A 24,628-nucleotide genomic window follows, 5' to 3' on the forward strand; every position below is an offset into this window, starting at 1 on the left:
TACTTGGAGAGTTGCTTCTCAGCATCTGCACACAGCTCCAGAAGGCCCATCAAGACAGCAGACACGTCCATGTACGGTTCCCACACAGTGAACCCTCGCCCAATCAGGTCAATGGCAGTTCTCCGGATGGTGCTATGAGGAGGAAGTTTGGGACTTGGTGGCTGTAGCAGAAGAAATGTCAGAGCCTTGCCTAAAAAAATAAAATAAAGTAAAAATAGAATATTAAGTACTTTGAAAATATAAGGATACTTCAACTTTTTCCCCGAAAAAGGTTTGAACAACAAAATCAAAGATTTGAACTTATACTTTATTTAGCTCCATATTTTCAGAAGTTAGGCTACAGTATTTTATAGTATATTCTTTAGTGCTTAATTACATCACAGTATATAAAAGTATATACTTCTACATTAAACTGTGAGTAGCCTACCTCCCATACAATGCTCCTTTCAACTCAGCATCGCAAATTAAAGATGGTTCAAATACTGTAATGTAGGAATGTAACATTTTCAACCTTTCCATAGTATCTGACACGGGTTGCAGGCAAACACCTCCATCGGCAGGACTTGTCTTTAGAGGCAACGTCAGCAGAAGGGCTAGAGGAGGCACCATGTCAGAGCTGAGGGCTGAGACATTTCTTTCCTCATTCTGGTACAATTATAGTAACATTCTTCAAACATGTTTATTATACAAGTGTAAAGACAGCATAATACAAACTCTAAATCTGATCAAGCAATCTTGCTTTGAATGTGCATGTTTCCTTTAATGCTGAAGGTTGGGCCTAGTGACAGTTTGCTCACCCATGGTTGGCAGGTATTAGGCCCATTCATTTCAAAACACATTCTGACATTCATAAAGAAAACCACTTTACATTTTAGAAATTCTATCTATCTATCTATCTATCTATCTATCTATCTATCTATCTATCTATCTATCTAGGTTGGTTTTGTTTTGTTTCGTTTTTTGAGACAGAGTCTCTGTCTGGCCCTGCCTGTCTGTCTTGAACTCACTATGTAGACCAGGCTGGCTTCCCAGGGGCTGTAATTACAGGCATGCACCACCACCTGAGGCTAAGAAAACTCATTTTGAAGAGAGGCTTTTGTTTGTTCTCTGGAGGGGAAGTCAGGAGTCAGTCCCTAGATCACAGAACATACCCCATGCTGAGAAAGAGATACACACAGAGGGTTAACTATGCTTTCCTAACTTTTAAAGCCTGGGACTTCAGCTACTCACTGGGCCTCAATACGCTTGTCCTTGAAGAAGCAACAGCAGCATCTTTCTCTGATGAAAGGTATAAATGTGGGTTGTACTTACGCAACAAAATGCACTACCCAGCCAACTACGCTAGTAAGTGCTCCAAACATGGCGGGCAGGGCTCCTGAAGAACATGTTCAATCAGCCTCTGCTTTGCTGTTTACAATTGCCTGCCCGCCTGCCTACCTGCTTGCCTCCTTCCTTCCTTCTGTATCTACTGTGTGTGCAGACGGACAGAGACAACTCCTGGAAGATGGTTCTCTCCTTCTACTATGAGACTACTGGGAATCAAACTCAATGTGACCAGGCTCGGTAGCAAGTGCCTTTCCCTGCTGAGCTATGTCACTCATCCGTTTTCTAAAAAGAACATGGTGTATGAATCAATCTTAAACAGTCAACTATGAAGCAGAGTGGCTTGAGATAGAGGTGAAAAGGAAAAGCCGTGTAGGTCACAGTCTGTAGATGAGTTCCGTGTACTGGTGGCTCTGTGCTTCTTAGCAGCAGAGCCCTTTAGAATTCTGTTGGAGCAAATGAGTAAACAAAATGTGGTGCAGACATACAATAGAATCGTATTCAGTTACAAAGAAAAATGAAATTATGACACTTGCAGGGAAATGGGTGGAACTGGAAAGCGTAAGTGAAGTAACTCAAATTCAGAAAAACAAATGTCACGTTTTCTCTCACATGCAGATCTTAGGTTTTGATGTTTATACACGTTTCTAGGGGTGTGGGTGTAGCTCACAGAACTAGAAGAGGAACCATGACAGCAGGGAAGAGATGTCTTTGGGAGGGGAGGGCAAGAGGACATACATGGCTGAAAAGCAGAAGGGACGGAAGCTCCTGCTGCAAAACCTGGCAGCCCGGGTGGATCTTAACCGACTGCGCAAGCTGTCTTCTGACACTGCGTGTGCTGTGGCATGGCACGCCTCCACCCACACCCCACACCCCCACACAAGAAACAGCGGGGGAGGGAAGGAAGGGCAGCAGAGGGGAGTCAGCAGGCCAGAGAGAGGAATGGGGTGGAAGGATGAGCAAAATACATGTGCAAGTGCCACAACAAAACCAACAGCTCGCTAAAGGAAAGCGAAGCAAAGCTTGTTTGTGTTTTTGTTTTAACGTATCTGCTGGATGCCACAGCTTCCCCCAGAACACTATATACACAGACATGGTCTCCAATCCTGTGTCAAAATGACAAAGCAGCCATGACTGAGGGTTCACTATCCATGCACAAAACTACAAAATATACTCAGAACGTCTCTGAAAGAAAAAAAATACCATCCACCCCAAAAGTACTTCCTATGAGATTTAGAAATTTACCCATGTATGACTAGGTCAATGAACTAATAAACCTTTATGCTTTACTTTTGGAACAAAGAATGAACACATTCCTTTTGTTTGTTTTTTGAGACAGGGTTTCTCTGTGTAGGCTTGGCTGTCCTAGACTCCCTTTGTAGACCAGGCTGGCCTTGAACCCAAAGCAATCCAATCTGCCTGCCTCTGCCTCCTGAGTGCTGGGATTAAAGGCATGCGCCACCACGTCTGGCTTTCCCTTTTCTTTTCTTTTCTTTTTTTAAAGTAACCCACTGTGCTCTGCATTCTGGCCACAGGACTCATCGCCATAGGAACTATCTGTGTGCTTCTCTTGCCCTCTGTTAACCGGGAGGAACCGTGTTTTTCGTAACTCTTGGCATCTTCTGACTCCTCAGCACAGCGCACGCTCCGTACCCATCGTGGATTCAGCTCTGCCTGGACCACATGCACATTTCTAGTGAATCTCCCTACTGCAGTGAATTAGAATGCTGGTACAAACTGGCTAGAAACTTGTCACCTTGCAGCTTGTTTTCAGGAAATTGTAGAAGCTGCAGAGCAAGCCAGCCTGCTGTTCTCGGCACAATTCCTAAAGCACCAGCAGGAATGGCTTCCAGTCTCAGCAAAGGGGGAAGGAGTTTCCTAGATACAATGTTTTACAGCATTTCAGTGGTCATCTCTCACCACAGGCTGCCAGATGAGCACTAAGTGACAGGTGGTGTGTGTGTGGAACCTGGCTGCTCTCAATCTGGGGATGCTAGAACAGCTTCCTCACAGCTCATTTTCTTCCTGAGGGTAAAAAGAATCAGTAAGAGGCTCAACTCTTGGTATTTCCCATCATTGTCCAGGTGCAGTGGGAAGGGCAGCCTAGAAGAGGTGACCATGTGACCTTGATGGAATAGCAGGGAGGGGAAACCAGAAAGTCTCTGAAGACTCTGGTCCATAGTCTCAGAAAACAAAGAAAAGGGCAAATTTCACAGATCTGGGAACCCATGTGGAAGGTATCAAAGGAGAAGAGAGGGTGATAGTCATCTTCACACACAGATTTTCAAATATTTTAATAAGAAATTTTTACTTCTTTTTGATGAGCTGTTTTGGAATTATAAAGACATACAAATGCCAAAATTCCACATCTGTCCCAGACAACTATTCAAAACAACACATGCAAATCACAGGTGCTATGAAGCTTTGCAGAATTAACCATTTCAGTTTTAAGACATGTTGGTCAGTGACGATGCTTGAGGACTTTATTAGCCAAAAATAACGGTACCAATGCTTCAAGGAACTGTTAGTAGGGATTAGCTGATGAGGCGGAGGAAAATGGAAGAAAATATTCCACACGAAGAAAAGCCTAGCAAGATCTGAGAATTACATAGAGCTTTGCATGGCTTTGTTTACCCAAACTGAAAGTGGTATAGGATACTCCGGTTATATTAGAATGAAATTCTTCTCTTGCTCCCTCCCTTTACCACAGCCGCCTCATGGGGCTAGGGACTGACAATGGGCTTCACTCATGCAAACACAGTCTGCCAATGAGCCCCACACTGCTAGCCCCATGTTATACAGTGGTTACAGTCAAGTATTTAATGAACAGCATACTACCTTCTGGCATGTGTTCTAGCTTCTTTTTAGATTTTTTGTTTTTTGTTTTTTGAGACAGGGTTTCTCTGTAGCCTTGGCTGTCCTGCACTCAGTTTGTCGATCAGGCTGGTCTTTGAATTTACAGAGACCTGCCAGGCTCTGCCTTCCTGAGTGCTAGCATTGTTACATGTGTAGGTGTGGTCTGCTACAAGTCAGAACAGGCCACTGGCTCCCTTGGGAACTGGAGATGACGGAGGTTGTAAGTCCTCCCATGTAGAGCTGGAATTCACACTCAGGCCCTCTGCAGGAGTAGTACATTGTCTTAACGCATCAGTCCTCAATCTGGGTCGTGACCCCTTTGGGGTTCGATATCAGCAATTCTGAATATCAGATATGTACATTATGATTCATAACAGTAGTAAAAGTAGTTACAAAGCAGCAACAAAATGATTTTAAGGTTGGGGGTCACAACCACACATAACTGTATTAACGGGTCACAGCATTAGGAAGGTTGAGAACCACCGCCTTAAAGGCTGAGCTACATCTCCAGTCTAGACGTTTGTTCTCTCTTTAAGGGTAACTTTATTTATTCCTTTCTTTTTCAATCTTGTAAACATTTAAATGTTCCCTTGTCACGTAAAATTGTAAAAGAGTTCTTGCTTCCTTGGCACAGGCTTAGCACACTGCTTCATAAACAGTGTAGCTTTGGCAAACACTTTATGCCGTGTGTGTGCAGAATAGCCAACCAATCCTAGTTTCCAAGAGTCATCCACAGGCCTGGCCTAGCCCATGGCCCAGTGCCTGTGCTCTATGGTAAAATGAGAAAAATACAAACAATGACATATTTGTCTAAAAGAAAAGTTAGTAAACTGCAAAGAATGCTTACTTAAGGTAATAAGACTACTATTTTCTTGGCAAAATTATCTTCTTACACTTGTGATGGAATATAAAAATCTTAAATAGAATTATGTGTACAACAGCATTTTTGTATAAAACAATAAAACTTGAAACACTTCTAAATTTCCTCAAATATTATAATTCTAGAAATGTTACTGGCTTATATTATTTAAAACATTGTAAAACACAGACACTTAAGAGAGATTTGATGTCATGAGGAACTATAGGGAATGCTCCATCTATGACTCACAGACACTAAGCCCCACTCCTGGCCACTGGCTCCGGACTGCACACACTATGGAGTTCTACCTCAACTCACCTTAGACTGAAATTCTGCATTAATTTTTTGCAATCTGGAGCCACAATCAAGGTCAAATGATGGAATTGTTAGTTTTCCTTACCTGTTAGATAGATTAGTGGTATAGATGGTAGCAGTTTTGGAGTCAGACAAGCATGCAACTTGTCACCATCACCACACTACCAAGTGCAGACAGATGCAGAACCCACAGAAACAAAATAAAAGCGGAACATAAAGAGCCCAGGACTGGATAAATCACAATGAACTCTGAGCCTCTGGCTGGTGAGAAAATTCTGCCAACATGCAAACAACAGTAATATCAATAGCTAATAGTTTAGTGCTATTTTACTTCATTTTTTGATGGATATCAACTTTAATCTTAATGGTTTAAAAAGTGTTATAAAAGAGCAATGGTGCAAGAAAAATATTTATCCCTTGCTCTAACAGTAAACACGAAAACTGAGAAAAAGGCTGAGACAAAGACAGCAAAGTAAAGCCCCTCTAAGCCGGGTCAGTATTGTATTATGGTCCATTCGCTGCTTTGGCACGAGGAATACTATTCAATCATAAACTGGCAAGAAAAACCAAAACCCAAACAACAAAACAGTCCTAAATATTTTTGTAGTATCTGGCCAGTTATGATAGCTTTCAAAAATAAGTAAAGAAATCATAGCACACAGGCACATGAATGCATTTGTGCTATAATATTACAGGAAATACTTAATGAATTTATATTCTGAAATATGTATTTATTACAAAGCAAAGACTGAATTTATAAAAGAATGATATACATACTTAATATTACATGAAAATACTTCATTAGCTGAAAAGAACTATAGTTATACACTTATATGGACATAATGTACTATTTTCATCATTTAAAAAATAACATCTATACACTACTATTTCTCTTTTTCCCACTGACTGAATCTCAGAGAGACCTTCAGTTCCTCACAGCACATCATAAATACAACAGGCATGGAGAAAAGTAGGCTTGTTTGGTTCACACAGAACACAAACACCCCACACAGCTACCTGCCCACTATACATGATAGCACAACACTGTACTTTCTCTATACATTTATTTTCCACAGCCAATTTATCAGATTCTATCAAGACATAAATTTAAACTGTACAGTACTTTTTTTTAAAAACCCATTTTGTGTAGAATGTCATGAAACAAGAAAAGATCCTTATAAATGTATGAAACTGGTGACATTTTGCCTAGCTTTCATTTGTGATTTTTAGAGTCCCTTAGTTAGAATTTTTGTCTAAGATTTATCATCCTTTCTTTTTTGAAACCTGGAGACCTCAGAGGACTCCCGTGGTTACCTAAGCTGTGTCTAGAACTCACTGTCATAGCCCTCTGGCAATCAGCACCTGTCACACTGTGACAGCTGCACTGGCTAACTACAAGCTGCAGACAAAGGGAAGACAGTGTAAGGGGAGGAAGCACCAAGTTCAGAGGGAGGAGGCATCAAGTTCAGAGCAACTCCAGGTTTTAGGGAAGAAGCTTGGGTTTTATGACAACCAATGTTGGTGGGAAAGTATTAGCTAGAAAGAAAATAAGAATTAGATATTAAAAAAGAAGTCAGCATCAAACCAGACTTTAACAAAGGAAAACAAAACGACATTTTATTACTGGTTTAAAATACCACAGTGTTCAGAGAATTTTCCACACACCCTCAGAGACCATGCACAGCAATGGTCATAGCCACATACATGGTCGAGGTTCTGCTCACTCCTACAGGGCAATGGTCCCACTTATAACACCTTATTTGGTTAGGGTCACTGACAAAGAAGCAGCCACCAGCTATGTTTGGATCAGAATAGCAGAGAAGGGAAAGGGGCATATTTTAAAATACCTTAATTAATAGCTCAATTACAGGAAAATGCCCGAGGGAAAGCATATTATATACACTTTAAACCAAATGAATTTATTATGATTTATGCCATTACAATGAGTGCAAAATGAATAAATAATGATTGGCCACTTATTTCAAAGTGTAACCTAGTGAATGAATCCCTTCTCAGTTGCTATGGCCATCAGAGAACAGGGGTGGCAGAGTGCCAGGAGAATTCCATTCCTGTGTTTTACACAGGTACTTTATTTGATTAAAGATGATGATAGTATACGTTACTTATAAGTATAGAATACTTAAGAAACACCTTTATAACTAGATGCTGGTGGCACACGCCTTTAACTGTAAGACTTGGGAAGCAGAGGCAGGAGTTCTGTGAATTCCAGTCCAGGCCTACATAATGAGTCTTTGTCTCAAAAACAAACAAAAAAAGCAAACAACAAACAAACAGCCCTCAGGCCAATTTTTTACTTCCTGTACAGCATAAAAAATACACCATCATTTCTTTTCAATAAGAGTCATAAAAGGATTCTGTTAAGTTGGAGAACTAGCAAGTATATTTTAAAACTCATTAGTCTTGCATTAGTTTAACCAAAATAGTCCTAATTTAAAATAATTACCTGTTTCCTTTCTAACAATGAAGAGTATAAAGTCCCAGTTCTCTATGATACAAAGTACAATCTTTTTCTTTGTTTTACTGAACGCCAAATTAACAAATAAAAGCTGAACCATACAAGGGAAGTCAGTCTCATTTGGCTTTTGGTGCAGCCCATTTTGGACAACAACAAAACTTTGGGATGGTCTGGACATCCTACAAAACAGGGGTATTGCTCAGTGCACATGGCCTTCTGCCTAAGAGAAGCAGAAAGTGCCAATGGCTGGACAGCTGTGGGTCAGCAATGAAGAAGTAAAAGAATACAAACATGTTTACAAAATCAGAGACCTGTTAAAAATCTCTAATCTACTGAATATTGACCAATCCAGATACTTCTTTATTTTCTTCTCAGCAGGTGAAGGGCTACCGAAAGGCTGATCAGTGAGAGCGCAGGAGGGAGGGACAGGAGGGGGCCCTGTCGATTAAGTGCTGGCCCATGCATTCGGTAGCTACATTATCTTTTCATACACAGTCTTTACTGACGGCCATCAGTGAACTAGGTACTATTTAAATGCAGGCCCCCAAATTCTAGGCTTAGATGACACTTCTGTAAGAGCCAGGTGAGCCAACAGATACCTTAACTACTGCTAAGGGCTGGGAAGAAAATAAAGCCCAGGAGACTGGGATTGACAGAGACAGAGGACAGACGGTGACTCAGAGGCCAGAGCAGAATTAGAGGAGCATGTGGCTGCCGTGGGAGAAGCACAAAAGGTCTGAGGAACGTGCCTGCACAGGATACCTGGGACAGTGACAACCAGTGAGACTGAATGGACAAGGAGAGGGAGCAGCAGGACATGCGGGCACAGTCGTAGCAGTCACAAAATGCACTTTAAATGTGGGGTGTATCCAAAGTGTCATGAGGAACTGGGGAAGGCTGGGGTGAGAAGAGTGGCCTTGTCTCTTCACAGTGGAGAACAGCTGGTGCTGTGCACAGACTACACAGGAAGGCTAGCAGGAGGTAGCTTCTAAAAGTTCAGCAAAAGGAAATGCACCAGCAAGAACCGCATGAGTTCTAGATTTTAAAAAGTTGTCTTGCTGGGCCTAGTGGCGCACACCTTTAACCCCAGCACTCAGGAGGATCGCTGTGAGTTCAAGGCAAGCCTGTTCTACAGAGTGAGTTCCAGGATAGCCATGGCTACACAGAGAAACCATGTCTCGAAATCTCCCCACACCAACCCCCCCCCCAAAAAAAAAGGAAAGAAAAAAAAGTTGTCTTAATGTTTCATTTAGGGATTGGCTATTTTCATGACAGAAAGAGAAAGGGTATAGGAGTCTAAGCATTCTGGCACAGACAGCTTATATGAATGGCGGTTATATTTATTAAAACAAGTATGAGCAGGGAGGCCTGCTTGTTTTAAGTAGAGGACAGAAATCCAGTCTAGTTTTGGACATTTCCTCTATGTCTTTCTCCCCCCCCCCCCCCGTATATGTATACACTGTTTATGTATGTGCCATGGCACACATGTGGAGGCCAAAGTAGTAGGCCTTCCCTTTCCACACTGATGTCCACAGAGTCTCTGACTGTTTGCAGCTGCATATGGCAGGCCAACTTGCCACAAGGTTCCAGGGAAATTTCTGTCTCTGCCTTCCATCTCTATACACCACTGCTGAGGGTACAGATGCGTGCCACCAGGTCTGGCTTTTAGATAGACTCTGGGGATTCGAACACATCATGTCACGTGTGGTGAGGGTACTAAGGTTTCAGTAGAGTAAAAGGTAAAAGATCCTGAGGAAGCAGCACAAAAGATGGTAGCTGAGAAAGCTACAGAGATGAATATGGTCAGGATTTTTAGTATGGAATGTATACAGCTACCCAAATGAAAATATTTTTATTTCCTATGACAATAATTCCCACGATTACTGATAATTTGGTGTCTATGTAACCTCCTACTGGTAGAGAATGATGGATGAGACTTAAGTGCTTTGGTCTTGTGTTCTATGCACATCTTCATCAGCCTCCTCTAGGCTTGAGCATCTTTCAGGACCGTCAGAGGCAAGCTCTGGCCTTTAATGCAGAGGATGGCCTTTGCTAGATGCAATCCCCTGCTATTCCCACTTTACCCACATCTGATTGCCACAGGACGGCACTTTAGCTCTTTCTTGTCATCCCGGTGCCATTAAACTTCAGGTGGAGGGGACTTGCAATTAAATCCCAGGTTCTGAAGTTACTACTCTGTTCAAAGAACATAGTTAGTTCAAAGAACACAGCTATAATGCATGACGACTCTAACTATTCTTTAAAGGTAAATGAAACTAGAGTGATGGCTCAGTGGCTAAGAGTATTTGTAATTTTTATAGAGAACCCAGGTTCGATTCCCAGCATCTACATGGTGGCTCATGGACACCCAAACTCCAGTTCCAGGCAAATCCAGGGGTCCTAAACCCTCCTCTGACCTCTACAAGCAATGGGCACACACAAGGAGCCCAAACATATGTAGGCAAAATAGCCGAAATGTCCCTCAGTTGAAGAATGGATAAAGAAACTGTGGTACATTTACACCATGGAATACTACTCAGCTATTAAAAACAAGGAAATCCCAAAATTTGTGGACAAATGGATGGAACTAGAAATGATCATACTGAGTGAGTTAACCCAGAAGCAGAAAGACTCACATAGTATATACTCACTTATAATTGGACACTAGCCCAAAATGCATGTCCCATGAAAGTCTTTACTTACCAGGAGATTGGGATAGATGTGAGGACATCCTCCTGGGACTTTAGGTAAAACAAATATAGGAGATGGGAAATAGAAGGACCCAGAAGGTCGTAGAAACCTACAAGAAGAACATCTTGACGGGTGGATTGGGGCCCAGGCAGGTCTGCTCAAACTATTGCACTAACCAAGGACAATACAAGTAGTAAACATGGAACCCCTACTCTGATCTACCCCATAGATAGGACATTCTTCACAGTTATGTGGAGAGCGGAGACTGACTCTGACATGGACTCTGGTGCCCCATATTTGACCACCTCCCCTTGGTAAGGAGGCCTGATGGCACTCAAAGAAAGAATAAGCAGGCTGCCAAGATGAGACTTGGTAGCCTATGACCATATAGTGGGGGAGGAGGTCCCCCTCAGTCTTAGACCTAGGGGAGGGGAACAGGGAGGAAGGGAGGAATGGGAGGATATAAGTGATGGGATAACAATTTAGTTGTAATCTGAATAAATTAATAAAATAAAATAAAAAATGTATCTTCTTTTAAATAATTCATTTAAAATAATTAAGGAAGTTACACTATCATTACAAGATAAATCTTAAAGCAATCCCATGATGGCATAGTGAAGAATAAAATCTTATGAAAAATTACTTGTAGTCTTTTCTAATAACAGTAAAGCAAGAGCTGGAACAAAGAACTGCTGCATGTTAACCTTTCACAGATATATAGTAGAAGATCACCAAGGCTGTTTCCACATTGTTTGTTAAAGACCAAGAAGGCTGCAGCATGCAGACTACAATCAGCATAGAAGGTCATTCAGAATTTTCTAGGTGCTGGGAAAGGGACAAATTCGACTTTCTCAATACATGCACTTCAAACACTCCCTCTTTACACATTTATTTTACTGAATGTGAATAAGAGGTTGTGGAAGATGGGCAAACAAAAGTCACTTGGCTGCCCGTTTCTCAGTCTGGACATCTTTGTTTAAGCTTTGACTTGGCTTAAATGAACGAATTAATATTGACAAAAACATCAACTAAGCTAATGAGTTGTTAGTTAAAGCAATAAACATGTCACATTAGAGTCAGCGCAGTAAAGAGGTAATTAGCCCTGGGAAGGCCCTGCTGATTGGAGCTGTTGAAATTCTCCGCTCTTAACCTTTGAGTCCATTATCTAAGCCAGAAGTGGTGGCTGCGTTAATGGGAACGCTCCAGTAGACACCAGCCTCCCTGCTCAGCTCCGTCTACCTTCACAGCTCTAGGATGCAAAGGTGCTGGCATGTTTACAGGAGCTCCAGACAAATCTAGGCATGGACATTAATGTCCAAATAGAGAAGGTACAACACATTTAAAAATATTCAGGTTTCTCTGTCTTCTAATAAAAGGCAATGCATCAAGTAACAGAAGTCATAACAAAGGAAAACCTGTGTTGATCTCACAAACACTCAAAGCAACGAACAATACAGACTAATAATCCTTGATGACAATTCACACTCATTTAGCAGGAGAAGAAATGTTCACAGTGTACCTTGCTTCTGCAGGCTGCTGCTCACAGAGACTGCCTATGGCTGGCCCTCTAATACACCCCTGCTGGAACCTTCGCTAACTTTACTGAGTTAACTTCAGGACAATTAAAACTAGTAGCTCAGTCTGTGCTGAGTGAAATCAGAGGCTTATAGAAAAATCATAGGTAGGATAACAAAGATTTATATAGTTGGAAATCCAGAGCATGTAATATGAATAAAACCCTATTCTCTCTCCTGAAATAAAGCAAAAACATGGGGAAGAAACAATTGGAATCTGCATAATATTTATATGACTTTCTAAAAGTATTATAGAGCACATGCAACAGTTTGCCATGGCTTGTCACATGTACAAGGTGACTGAGCAGATACATGTGCATATATAAATAGGCTGATAATACATTCTCAGGGATTTTGCCTTTGGAAATTGTTTTAATTTTGATCATATAAGCAAACAGGGACTTTACATGTGAAGTTCAGACTACCATTGCAGCTCATCTTGTGTATTTAATGCCATTTCCTTTTATAGAGGATAAAGATATTGCATCCTTATTTTGTGTTGTTTGATGTGCAGTTCCCTACAGTGTATGTAAGTGTGTGTGTGTGTGTGTGTGTGTGTGTGTGCGCGCGCGCGCGCGCGCGCGCACGTGAGTACGTGTGTTTCTCAGAGGAACAGAGACACTGAACATTTACTATACAGTAAATCAATATGTGCTATCTTTTCAGGCTGAGTAATTTTGGAAGGGACAGGAAACAATTAGATGGTTCATACTGTATTGGCTAATGTATAATTTTAATGTTAAAAACCAACTTTCTCTCAAATATAGCTCTTTTTCACTCAATTTGCAAAACAGCTATATACAGACTAATTTCATCAGTTAATTCTTCAGTGTAACCAAAAAGGGCTACAACCTAATCTTCATTTTTAATAGACATGAAAGAAGTAATAATATAAACCAAACTAAGAAATTTATTTTTCTGTTATTTTACTGTCATTGACATTTAAGTAAAACCTGAAACAGGCTATATATAGCACTTGCTTGTTATAAACAAAACAAAACAAAAAACAAAAAGAAAGGAGAGAAAGGAAGAGACAAAGAAAGGAGCAAAGAAACAAAGAAAGAAAAAGAGTTCAAATCCTCTAGGATCAGAAATGAAAAATAAGATCACCAAAATATTGTTAAGGCTTTATACCCATGTATGGATTTAATTTGCTACCATCTAATCATTTTTTTGTGTGTCTAGGAATAGACACAGCAGAACAATATGCTTCATCATTTTTCCTATTCTTACATACTTGAGAAATAGACAGCACCAAACCATACTTTAAAATGTCAGGGTGAGGGTGTCAAAATTAGGGGGGGACATACTTCCATGATCACAACATCCTTCAGACAATTCTGGCATTTTCTCTCACCCCACACCTTGCTCCTCCATCTGCTTTCAGTGAAAGGGAAAGCCTACTGTTGTCTCTCTACTGGTTAAAATACTACGGGTACCTATAGAGAGCTCTAAGGTACCCACGCTGAGCATCTAGTAAGATGCGATATTTGGATGAGACTTGTGCCTTGGGATGGTTGCAGTATTCAGTAAGGTAATGGATGCCCTGTAAACAGAGGAAAGGCTCTTTACACACCATTCTCCTCTCCTTCCACCACCTTCTTTTAATTATTTAAACTATTTTTATTTTCTTCAAGCCTACACATATTTAATTGTAAATTATACTTAAATAACAAAATGGATATTTTTTTAAAAGCGGAAAACTGATTGCACAGGAATCCTTTAAAAACACTCAAAAACATTTCAGTAAACAACAAGAAAATGGAAGAAAGGAAGGAGCCATGCACAAAAGGAAGTGTATTTGCTCCCTGACTGGCAGGCAGCAGGCAGCTGCTGTGTGCTGACATGTACTATTTACTCAGGAAATAGTTCTTGAGGAATATAATACTAGCTTCATTTTTTTAGGGTGATTTAAAAAATGTTTCCAGAAACCATTAATGGCATGTTATTGGTACAGCTAGATGAAAGAAGTTTCCTGACTTGAATTGCTACATTCTATCCAAATTAGGTACACTGTTTAGACAAAAAAAAAAGTTATCTACGTTATATCCTACAATTTCGGATGCTATCTGCAAAGGGGCTTTATGATTGAAATGTCAAATGAAGCATGCCACGCTGTCCTCTCCTGACAACTGCACAGTGATATGCTAGTTTAAGTCAGAACACTCATCTCCACATACCCACAAGGAGAATGGAGGCGTCAACCCCTCCAGGATGCTGGTGTTCACCTAATCCCAACTGCATTAGCACATCCAAACAAGGCAGGAAAAGGCAGCAAAAATCTCAACTGCCTTCCAGCTTGCCCCTTATTAACTCTGGCCTAGTTAAACTGTGCTGGCAATACCATTTTTCTTCCTTTCAAAATCTGTAGAGGGTGAATCAAATGTGAAAGTGAGATCAATTCTGCTCTGAGACAGTAAAGGAGCTCAGCATGCACCCGATTTCATGGAAAGAATCTAACTATACCAGTCAAGTGCACATGCATAAAACTGTATTACAGAGGCAGGAAAAAACAAAACAAAACCAAGCATACCCCACAAGGAGATTCCATGGTTACTAAAAGGACCAAAAACCCTGCACATAGCACACTGTCTATTGTGTAGATACCACACAAATAGCACACTGTCCACCTGCATAGATGCTGCACATAACACTGTTCACCTGCATAGATTCTTCACACAGCACACTGTCCACCTGTGTAGATGCTATGGTCTGAAAGTCTCTGCCCCCCAGCATTCCTATGCAGAAATCCAAAGTGAAAGTGTTAAGAGGTGTAACCGTTTTTATTACTTTAAAGATTCATTGACAATGAGACAGGTTAACTCCTAACAATACGCAGCCTACCTCTAAGAAGATGATGAGCATCAAAGAACCTCCTTATGGAGATGGCTTCAAATGTGGCAAACTAGCCACTGGACAAAAGCTCCTCATTTCTACCACAGACAGAATTCTACCTACAAGGGGGCAAGCTTGGATGTAGGCAGAGTCAACAGACAAACTCTGCCAAGACAGGGTAAGTAAGTCCTCAATAGTTCCTGCCTCACATTATATGTCAGATATATTGGGCCAGAAGGCTGAAGAAGATGCCCCAGTGTTATAGAGAGTTTTGGGTGACTATTCAGGTAGAAAACTGTCTATGTCATTTTTTTTTTTAAATTTGGAAAGCTACTAACCTGCACTCCTGGCATACTCAAATAATCAAATTTACTCCTTCTCAAGTTTCTGAGGGAGCTGAAGACCAGGTAGCTTAGTTTTGCAATGAAGCTTAGTTGTTTAGGAGTTAAGATGGCCTTGGGTCTAGATAGGTGTTGTAAGTTGATAATAACAATATGTGATTGACATTGATTTACATTCAGAAATTTAGATGCACTAAGATAGGAAAGAGGTCTTCTTCAAGGCTGTCAAATACATATAGCCAAAACACTAAGAATGTAACACTTATTAAATTCTTGACTGTGTCACAGCTTTTCTTGCCATAGGTAATCTATTGTTTATATGTGTAATAATATAAATGTATATGTACAAAAATAAAATAATTAATAAAAAAGAGGTGTAACCTTTGGGAGGTGATTAGAAATTGGTGCCCTTTACTAAAATAACCTCAGAAACTATGTTCATCCCTCCTGCCACACGATAACATAGACTAGAAAATGCCATCTATGAGGTACAAGTCCTCACAATACACCAAGCCTTCTGCCACTTTGATGGTGGATGTCCTTTTTCCAAAACTATAAGCAATAAATCCACATGGATTAAAAATGATCTACTCTTGGCTTCTTTCTCTTTAGCACCTTGAGTTACTTTGCAATGAATCCCACTTATAAATATTTCATCATGGCTGTCTTAAAGACATTTAAAAGAAAAACAAACCACAAAACTATTATCACGTCTGGAACAACAATCAATTCTTTAAATTGTCCAGTTCTGTCAGAGTTACAATTGTGTCCATTTTTTCCATTCCCCCTCTACTTATCTTCCCCCATCTAGTCTGACTCTCTCTCTCTCTCTCTCTCTCTCTCTCTCTCTCTCTCTCTCTCTCTCTCTCTCTTTCTTTTCTTCACTACTATTTTCATGGTCTCTTCTAATTATAAGGCAAATCAATGTCTCTTACATTTTTAAATCTGTAGTTTGCTTATCTTCTCCCGCCATCAATTCCTTCACACCATGGAGTTTCCTGAGTCTGGCTCCGATGAGGACATGCCTCCAACAGTCTTCCAGATCTCTGATTTCTATATCCTACAGAGTGGCTGAGTAGATTCCACTTGAAGAATGGTGCACTTTTGGCAGACATGTAGGACTCTGTCTGACTGTCTTAAAGTGGGGTTAGGAACTGTAGCCAGGTCTGTGAATTCACTAGCAGAATAACATAACTGCACTTTACCATCTCACCTTCATTTATTGGCTAGAACATATAATAAAGGACTTCTGGGATGGGAGAGATGGCTCAGCATTTTTTGTTCTGGTAGAGGATCAGAGTTCAGGAGTTCAGTTCCCAGCATCCTTATTGGATGAGTGACAACTACCTGTAGCTCCACCTTCAGGACCTGATGCCACACATATATTTCTACACTGTATTGCTGTCTATCTCTTTTTCACACACATGTACAAATAAAAAATATTTTTAGATATTTAAAAGCTTACAGAATTTCCTATTCTTACCACTTGATTACACCAAGGCATATTCATATAAAAACACAGATTAATGCTTACTTCTCTTACTGGCCAACTTCCAAAGTAACAAAGTAATTCCTTAAATTATTAAAAAATGGCATTGAAGTGTATATGGTCTCAGAAAGCTTAGTGCCATTTTGAACTTAGGATCAAAGTAGATTTGATGTTTCTGCTTGACTTCATTGGAGTGGTAGCTATGTTCTTAAAGCAAATTTTAGTATACCTTATAGAGCTCATTCAGTTTTATAAATTGCTTTGAAATTGTGAGTCATTGTTCATGGAGGCATTTCCATATCAGATTACATTTTATTAGCACCTGTATGATTTTATATAACAGAGACATATTTCTTTACAATAAGTATGAATAAAACTCAAGTAGGTTTTATTGCTGCTAAACAAACACACAAACAAACAAAACTCATTTTGACTTGTCAGCTACCAGGGCAGCACTATCAGATACTCTCTAGCTTCACCAAATAATAATAATAATAATAATAATAATAATAATAATAATAATAATATAACAATAACAAAAAAACTAGATAAAATAAAGACCATTACTTTCTAAAGCTTCCCTACTATATAAAGAAATTAATACAATGCAGAAATTCCACCACTGTTGGAGATAAAATATACTTCAAAGTCTAAGCTTCCTTTGGCATTAAGATTTGCTTCACTGCTGGCCGGTGATGGCGCACGCCTTTAATCCCAGCACACAGGAGGCAGAGGCAGGCGGATCACCATGAGTTTGAGGCCAGCCTGGTCTACAAAGTGAGTCCAGGACAGTCAAGGATACACAGAGAAACTCTGTCTCGAAAAACAAAACAAAACAACAACAACAACAAAAAAGATTTCCGTCACCAAATCTGCCTTCCACATAGTACTGCCGAGGCAGTAAATAGACTTACAATATCATGTGTGTGCTTTCTCATTATAATATTTTAATAGTTCCATGTATTTTGTACTCATTTAATATTTATTCAATTTCCTTAATTTTTCTGTCCTTTCATTGTTCTATAAAACACTGAAAACTTTACAATGTTCTATTGTTGCACAATTCATCCACAAAGATTCTGGCACTTTTGAGAAAAGAAGCTTAAAAAAAAAAAGATAATAAGGGAGCAGTTTTTAAGTAAGACAGAGGGTTCCAGTACAAGACCATATAGTGAAAAAGTCCTTTCAGTAAGAGCCAAACTCCTTAGCTACTTCCCTTCTGTCAGGAAAGAGCCACATACCTAACTCTCGTGTCCAGGTGGGGAAAGTAAAAATGACAGCTGATTTGCACTTTCCATGGGACATGAATGGAAAGAAAAAAAAAAAAACACCTAGTAATGTTCCAATATTTTTTTAAGGAATGTGGAAAAAAAAATCTCATCCTTGCTGAGGAGCTAAGGGCAGCTAATGGCTGCTGGGAGAGGGACAGTCCATGCTCCTAAGGGACAGGGTCCCTGAGAGACTGCTCAAGCTCCAGCAGATGGCCTCACACCCACGCACAACACCAAGTAGACTCCAGTGGGGGGCCTGGGAGAGAACTCATGAAATTGGGAGGACACAGTGTAGGGCAATAGGGAGGAAACTGGAAAGGTAACAACAGGAAGTAGTCTGAAAACACATTGTATGCATGTATGAAATTCTTTTTTTTTTTTTTTAATGTATGAAATTCTTAATCGATACTGTCTTTTAAAAGCAAAGGCTATGGAAAACATCACTATCCCCAAAAGTCACTTGTTATCAAGTTTAGAAGTAATTAAACTTAGGTGCTAAAACAGCTACTCTAGATGTTGAGACTTTGAAATACATACTGTATTAGGAACTGAGAATTAGTATATATATATATATGTATGTATATATCAAACTAATTACAATTTCATTAAAAGAACTCAAAGACCACAATGAATTACTTTCTTGAAAATAAATAGGATAGGGGCCAGGAAGATCACACAGTGACTAAAAGTGCTTGTTGCTTTTCTAGGGGACTACAGTTTGGTTCCCAGCATCCACATCAGGTAGCTTACAGCCACCTGTAACTCCAGCAGACATGGTATAACTCACACAGAAATAGACATAGGTAGATACACACAACTCAAAATCTTTAAAAATGAACAGGATATAAGACAGACCAATAAAAGCTGCACAATTTTCATGGCAGATGAGATACTTTCTGTTATCATTTTAAGCAAGGTTTAAATTTGTCCTTTACGTTTACACTGCAAGCATTCATCCCCTGCCTAAGGCATTAATAAATAGGTAAGACATTGATCTTGCTGATTTTAAGTCAGGAAAAGAACAGAGTTTTGAAGAAAAACTGCTATACGCCATGCCAGGAGGGCAACCACATAAGAAAATTTGGAGAATTAGTCTACAATTATTATATTACCCATAAGACCCTTGATTTACACTGAATAATCTGCTGAGCAAAATATGTTCTGTTAATACCATGGTCAAATTCATGCCACTGAGGAACAAACTGAGGCACAAATAACTCATGAGCTTGTACCATTCTGAGAGCTGGTTCTGTTTGTCTGCTGCATGGATGTTAATCTGGGCTCAGGCTTATGTGTAACTTGCTTTAATGATTTGGTACATTCCCAAATCACTGCACAGCTGATACTACATTGTTAGGTTGGATCCTATAAACTGCCACCATTTCACCATCTTTGACTTCAAGCTGGCAACTGCATACAGTACGAGTTCATACATGCTACATCTTCTAGCTCTAGGCTATGTTTGACAAACAGAATAACTACATGGCTCTTCCACATGTATGAACTTAGATGACAGATGTAAGGTAGATACAAAATAGGAAATAGTTGCTTTTCTTTGTTTAGCATTAAAATTATTACATCTCTTGAGCGTATATATTATGTGCATATGTATGTGTTTATGTGCTATATAAGTATCCAAAAAGCAAACTCAGTGGTTACCCAAATCATCTTCCTGGGTAATCTGTAGCTTCAGCATTATGACTTCTGGTGAGGAAAGGAGTTGAAATGACTTTTCTGCATAAAAGTATATAATGCAGCTGTACTTGGGGAGCGACCACATCAATATTTGAAGACTTGTGCTACTGCCCAGAACTCTGCTCTTCCCAGAAGCACAGCAGCCTGCTCCAATCAAGCCAATGGCTGCATGAGGCAGAGGGAAGGTCACAGAACTGGCAGAGGAGACCTCGGGAGCAGACTGTTCTCATAATATGATGGTCAGCCAGACAAAGCAGAATTTTAAATGGGTTTGGGTTTAATGCATTACCTTCTCTTGGCCAGAAACTCTTTTTCAGTGCTTAAGAGTCCAAAGAATTCTCCACCTGCCAATAATATTCCCTCTTTAGCACAAAAACAAAAGTCAGTCCCTCTGCTTGCCGTTTTTATTCGTTCCTTACTCCCAGAATGCTGTCCCAGTGAACTGACAACCACAGCTAAAATGGATGGCACTGCAACATTTTACAACATATAATGGAACTGTACTGCCTTTTCTATCTGGGAGAAAATACATCGTCTTGTCCACTGGGACTGAGGAAAGGAGATTAGAGGGACTGTTTCTCCAGCCTGATAAAGTACCTTATAGCAGGCCATGGCAATTAAAAGGCAAATAAAAGTTAAATATAGAATTTGTATATCTATTGTACATTCTAATCAAAGATTTAATCTTGTTAACAAATCATTAATTATTCCTTATCACTAACATTCTCCTGCAGTAGTAGGGAAGGGGTCAGGCTTTATGAGGCCATTGAGATGCACACTGGGGAGCAACAGTTATTCACCATCACTCATTCATCAGTAAATGCAAAACAGGGAACACAGTTGGTTTAGTCACTGGCCTGGCTCTTCTCCATTTAAATCTACTTCTTTCAGTAGCTACGAAACTGTATTTGTGCAGAAACATATCACTCTTGTACAGAATATAATGAACTGTGTTTATTTGTTTACTGTGGTGTGTGTGTGTGTGTGTGTGTGTGTGTGTGTGTGTGTGTGTGTGTGTGTGTACAAGCAGATGTGCCACAGCCTGGGGACAGAGATCAGAGAACAACTCTCGGGTGCTGGTTGTCCTATTCCAGTCTTACATGAGTTATGGACTCTAACCAGGCTTGAAGGGCAAGCACCTTTATCCACGGAACCATCTCCCCTGCCCTTCCCCCCTCAACCATTTTAAACCAGAAACCTCTTTTTTTTTGTATGTGTCATTATGTAAATGCAATAGGTGGTATATGTGTGGGGAGGACAGAGATCAATGTAAGGGTCTTCTGTAATCACTCTCTGCTTTACTTTCTGAGACAAGGTCTTTTACTACACCCGGAGCTCATCTATTAGACCAGACTCTTTGGCCAGCAAGCTCCACCATGGGATTGGCTAGCCTCATCCCCCTCAGTGCTGGGAATACAAACACAAAGTCCCACACTTGGTTTTTACATGGGTTCTGCGGAGCTAAGCCCACGTCCTCATACTTATATGGCAGGCACTTCACACATTGAGCCATCTCTACAGTGCCAAGAAACATTTTTTTGTTGGTCTCTGAAATATAGATAATAACATAAACCCTTAATTTAAAAATCACTTCTATGGAGACTATCATTAACATTATAAGGAATAAAAAAAAAAAAAAGGGAAATTGTAGAAATCAGCAAGTCCTCAGTTTTGTATTCATAATTAGAATTGTAACAGTAAATTATTCCTCCTGGACCACTTGACACTATACAGCCTCTCACTCCAATCAACTGCACTTCTCTATAGAAAAGACAGGCACTGACATAAAGCCCCTGCAATCATCCTACAAAGAGAAAGCTACTTCCCTCCCAGGTAGTTGCGTAGCTCACTCAAGCTTTGTGAGCTAGCAGGTGGCTCCTATAGCAGCTCACACCACCCTGTGCTATTCATCAAAAACTGTACCTGTTCCTACTTTTCATGAGTGTCTGAACCAGCTCCAAGTTCTTCAGGCTCAAGGACCACAGTATAGCACTTCAACTTGGGCTCTCTGGCCACTTTCTTGATCGTTCACAATCTGGGCTGTCCTTGAGGAAGTCTAATCCTAGTTGTGGTAGAGGGTCTATCCCTAACCCTTATTATTTATTCTTCCTCAGTCTTAGATAGACAAAGGAGCAGATGACCTTTTGCACACACATTTTCTGAGTCCATTAGAGACTCTTTTAACTCCAGGTCAAGGAATGGGTTAGCTCTTTTTGACCAGTAGAGTCCCATAGAGCCTCAAACATTACAGGCTATAGTCATTGCTCTTGGTTACCCTGCAGAACTTGACAATAAGACCCTATTGATGAAGGCATCAGATACTTGAGTAATAAAATATAGAGAAATCAAGTAGAAACTGAACTGGAAGCTTCATCTCTACTGGCTAGTTTTCAGAGCTGGAAGGTGCCACACACAGTACTGGAGAAGAAAAATAATCATCACCCTCACCCAGCTCTGAACCCGGACAGCTATAGCAATGACTGGCTTTATAAGGTATGCCCACTGGTACAGAAGTGGAACAAGTGTTACCAGAGTAACCAACCATTTTCACATTGGATATAATGCCCACTTCATGAGATGGAACCCACACCTGGTATTGTCAACGAAGCCAAACAGCTTTTGATTAGATACGTCATAATCCCGAAGGGAGAATCTACTCTAATTATTCTGCTAAGTGGAGATATTTAAAAAATGACTCCAAATGTCATATTGTTGTACCCACATATCAGTGCCTCTCTCAACCCTCAAGAGAAAAGATTTTCCTTGTGGTAGATAACAGTTAACATAGAGATACTCTGCCCTTGCCAAATGGGGCAACGCATGAAGAATAGGAGAGTATGAAGTGTTCAGCACTAAGTTTGATACATATATCCTGTCCTCCAAAACTCAGAAAGATATGCACCAAGGACGGAGTGGAAAAAATGTAAGAGCCAGAGGTTTTGGATAAGATCAAGAAAACTGCCCTTTAGGACATAAAAGGGCAGTCACTCACATGATCTCAGTGATCGTGTTAGCATGCACATGACCTGTGCATGCTCAAGCCAGATTTTTTTTAAAAATCACAGTATGAAGGAGGAAAAGTAGGCATGAAATTCCACCAAATAGCCAAGGAGCTACTGGCATTTGATGACTGCAGGAAGAGGGAGGGTCCGTTTTTGTTTTTGTTTTTGTTTTTGTTTTTGTTTTTGTTTTTATACTGGTGTGATACCTAGTAGATCAACCACACTCCACAGCAGGCCCCACACTCAAGAGTGGTTATGGAAACACAAATTGAACAAGATGTTATTTTTAAAAAGAGAACTCAAAGTTATTATTAAAGGGAGGTAGGGTTGGGTCTTGGAGGAGTTTGGAGAAGAAAGTAAATTTGACCAAAATACATTGTAGGAAATACTCAAAGAATTAATGAAAATATGACAAAGCATCACTGTAACATCTAGTAGTATTTCACTACTTTCTCCTATGAAATTCTATTGATTTCCCTGTGCAGATAACTGATGAAGCCTATGTCTCTGGGGAAGAAGCGTACACCTTAACTTCTTATCTCCCTCCCTTCAACAATTTCCAGGATCCAACGTCAGACTATCTCAAAGTAATTTCTTAAACACAGTGTGCTAGGGATCGCTTTTATAGTCATCCAGAAGAGTTGCAAAATGGAGATGTAATAATATGTTCAGATGCTAAAAGCATTCTCCAAAGTATCTTGCCCAAGAGAAGTAATCTATGGGAGATATGATGGAATTTCCAATGACATTGAAAATTTACCAAGATACCTAAGCCAAAGTCACGACGTGTAGCTTTTGTGTGTCTGTGAGGTCCACTTAGAAACTGCTCATGATTGTCATGCTGCATGAGGACTGTTGGTGTTCTCAAGAGGTGCCTGAAGAGGTCTACCCTGAAACCCTCCTTGTACCAGGCTGTCCCAATGAACTCTGAATTGTAAACTTGCTTCCTAGCTTTTATCTTCTTGCCATATGTTTATATATTTGCAAGAACAAATTAACTTTATGTGCTTTTAAATTTCATAAAAATAGAAGAGCTCTGATTGCTCAAAACCCTCAGGCAAGTTTGACCCCATTGAGCTTTAAGCTTTCCCTGTGTCAGGTAAGAAATGGCAGCACGTTGTGCTTCCAGTTTCCACGTCAGTGATGTCAAGGCTCAACAGCTCCTGGTGGTTTAATCGGTCAGTCTTGTTTCCTTTCTGAGAAGCTCTTTCACCCATTTTCCCTGATACATAATTCTGGTTTTCTTTATGAGATTTTTATACACAAGCACTTCATCACCTCTCCTCACTTACACTGTAAGCACTTTCCTTCTCTGTGGTTTTACTTTTTACCTTCTGATAGAAGTTTGGAATTCTAATATAATTGAACTTACCCATCTTCATTATGGTTTGGCTAGCTTTCTAGTGTTTATTTATGGAAATGCCCTTATTCCAAAGTCACACTCTCCTGAATCATCTGTGAAAAGTTTTGAAATGTTTGTCTTTTCTATAAAAATTGTTAAACGCACATGGGTTGACTTTAGGCGACAATAGACATTAGAAATTTAATTTTACTATGTTTTACAGCAACCCAGTGATCACTAACATGGTTTGAATCTAAAACGTCTGTTATGGGCTCTTGTTCTGAGTGTGTATACCAGCACAGGATGCAATTCTGGCAGCTGTGCAATTTTCAGGAGGTGCGTGTGATGAACAGAAGCAGTTCACTGACCCTAAAAGAGAGCCTAGTTCTGACTAGTTCTGTGTCCTGTTATGCCCCATGTAAGGCGTCTCAGCCCAGGCTCCCGTCACCATGCCTTGCCTGCAGGGATGGGCTGAGACTCTCTCTGTCATTTACTGGTAGTTGTTCCTGTCAGGCATTTTGTCACAATGAGAAAAGGTTAAAATAAGTTATAGCACTAT

At 40.1% G+C, this 24,628-nt stretch overlaps 1 protein-coding gene across 2 annotated transcripts in view; it reads right to left on the bottom strand.

Moving 5' to 3' along the window:
* WDR7 (WD repeat domain 7) overlaps positions 1-24,628 on the bottom strand; it is a 277,823-nt gene that overhangs the window by 76,199 nt on the left and 176,996 nt on the right. For both annotated transcript variants that reach the window (XM_084779255.1, XM_084779254.1), the window contains one exon: positions 4-190. In XM_084779255.1, the coding sequence (XP_084635381.1) occupies positions 4-190 (187 nt within the window). The remainder of the gene's footprint in view (positions 1-3; positions 191-24,628) is intronic.

Source organism: Acomys minous, assembly GCF_964271855.1.
Source record: "Acomys minous genome assembly, chromosome: 4".
Taxonomy (NCBI): Eukaryota; Metazoa; Chordata; class Mammalia; order Rodentia; family Muridae; genus Acomys; species Acomys minous.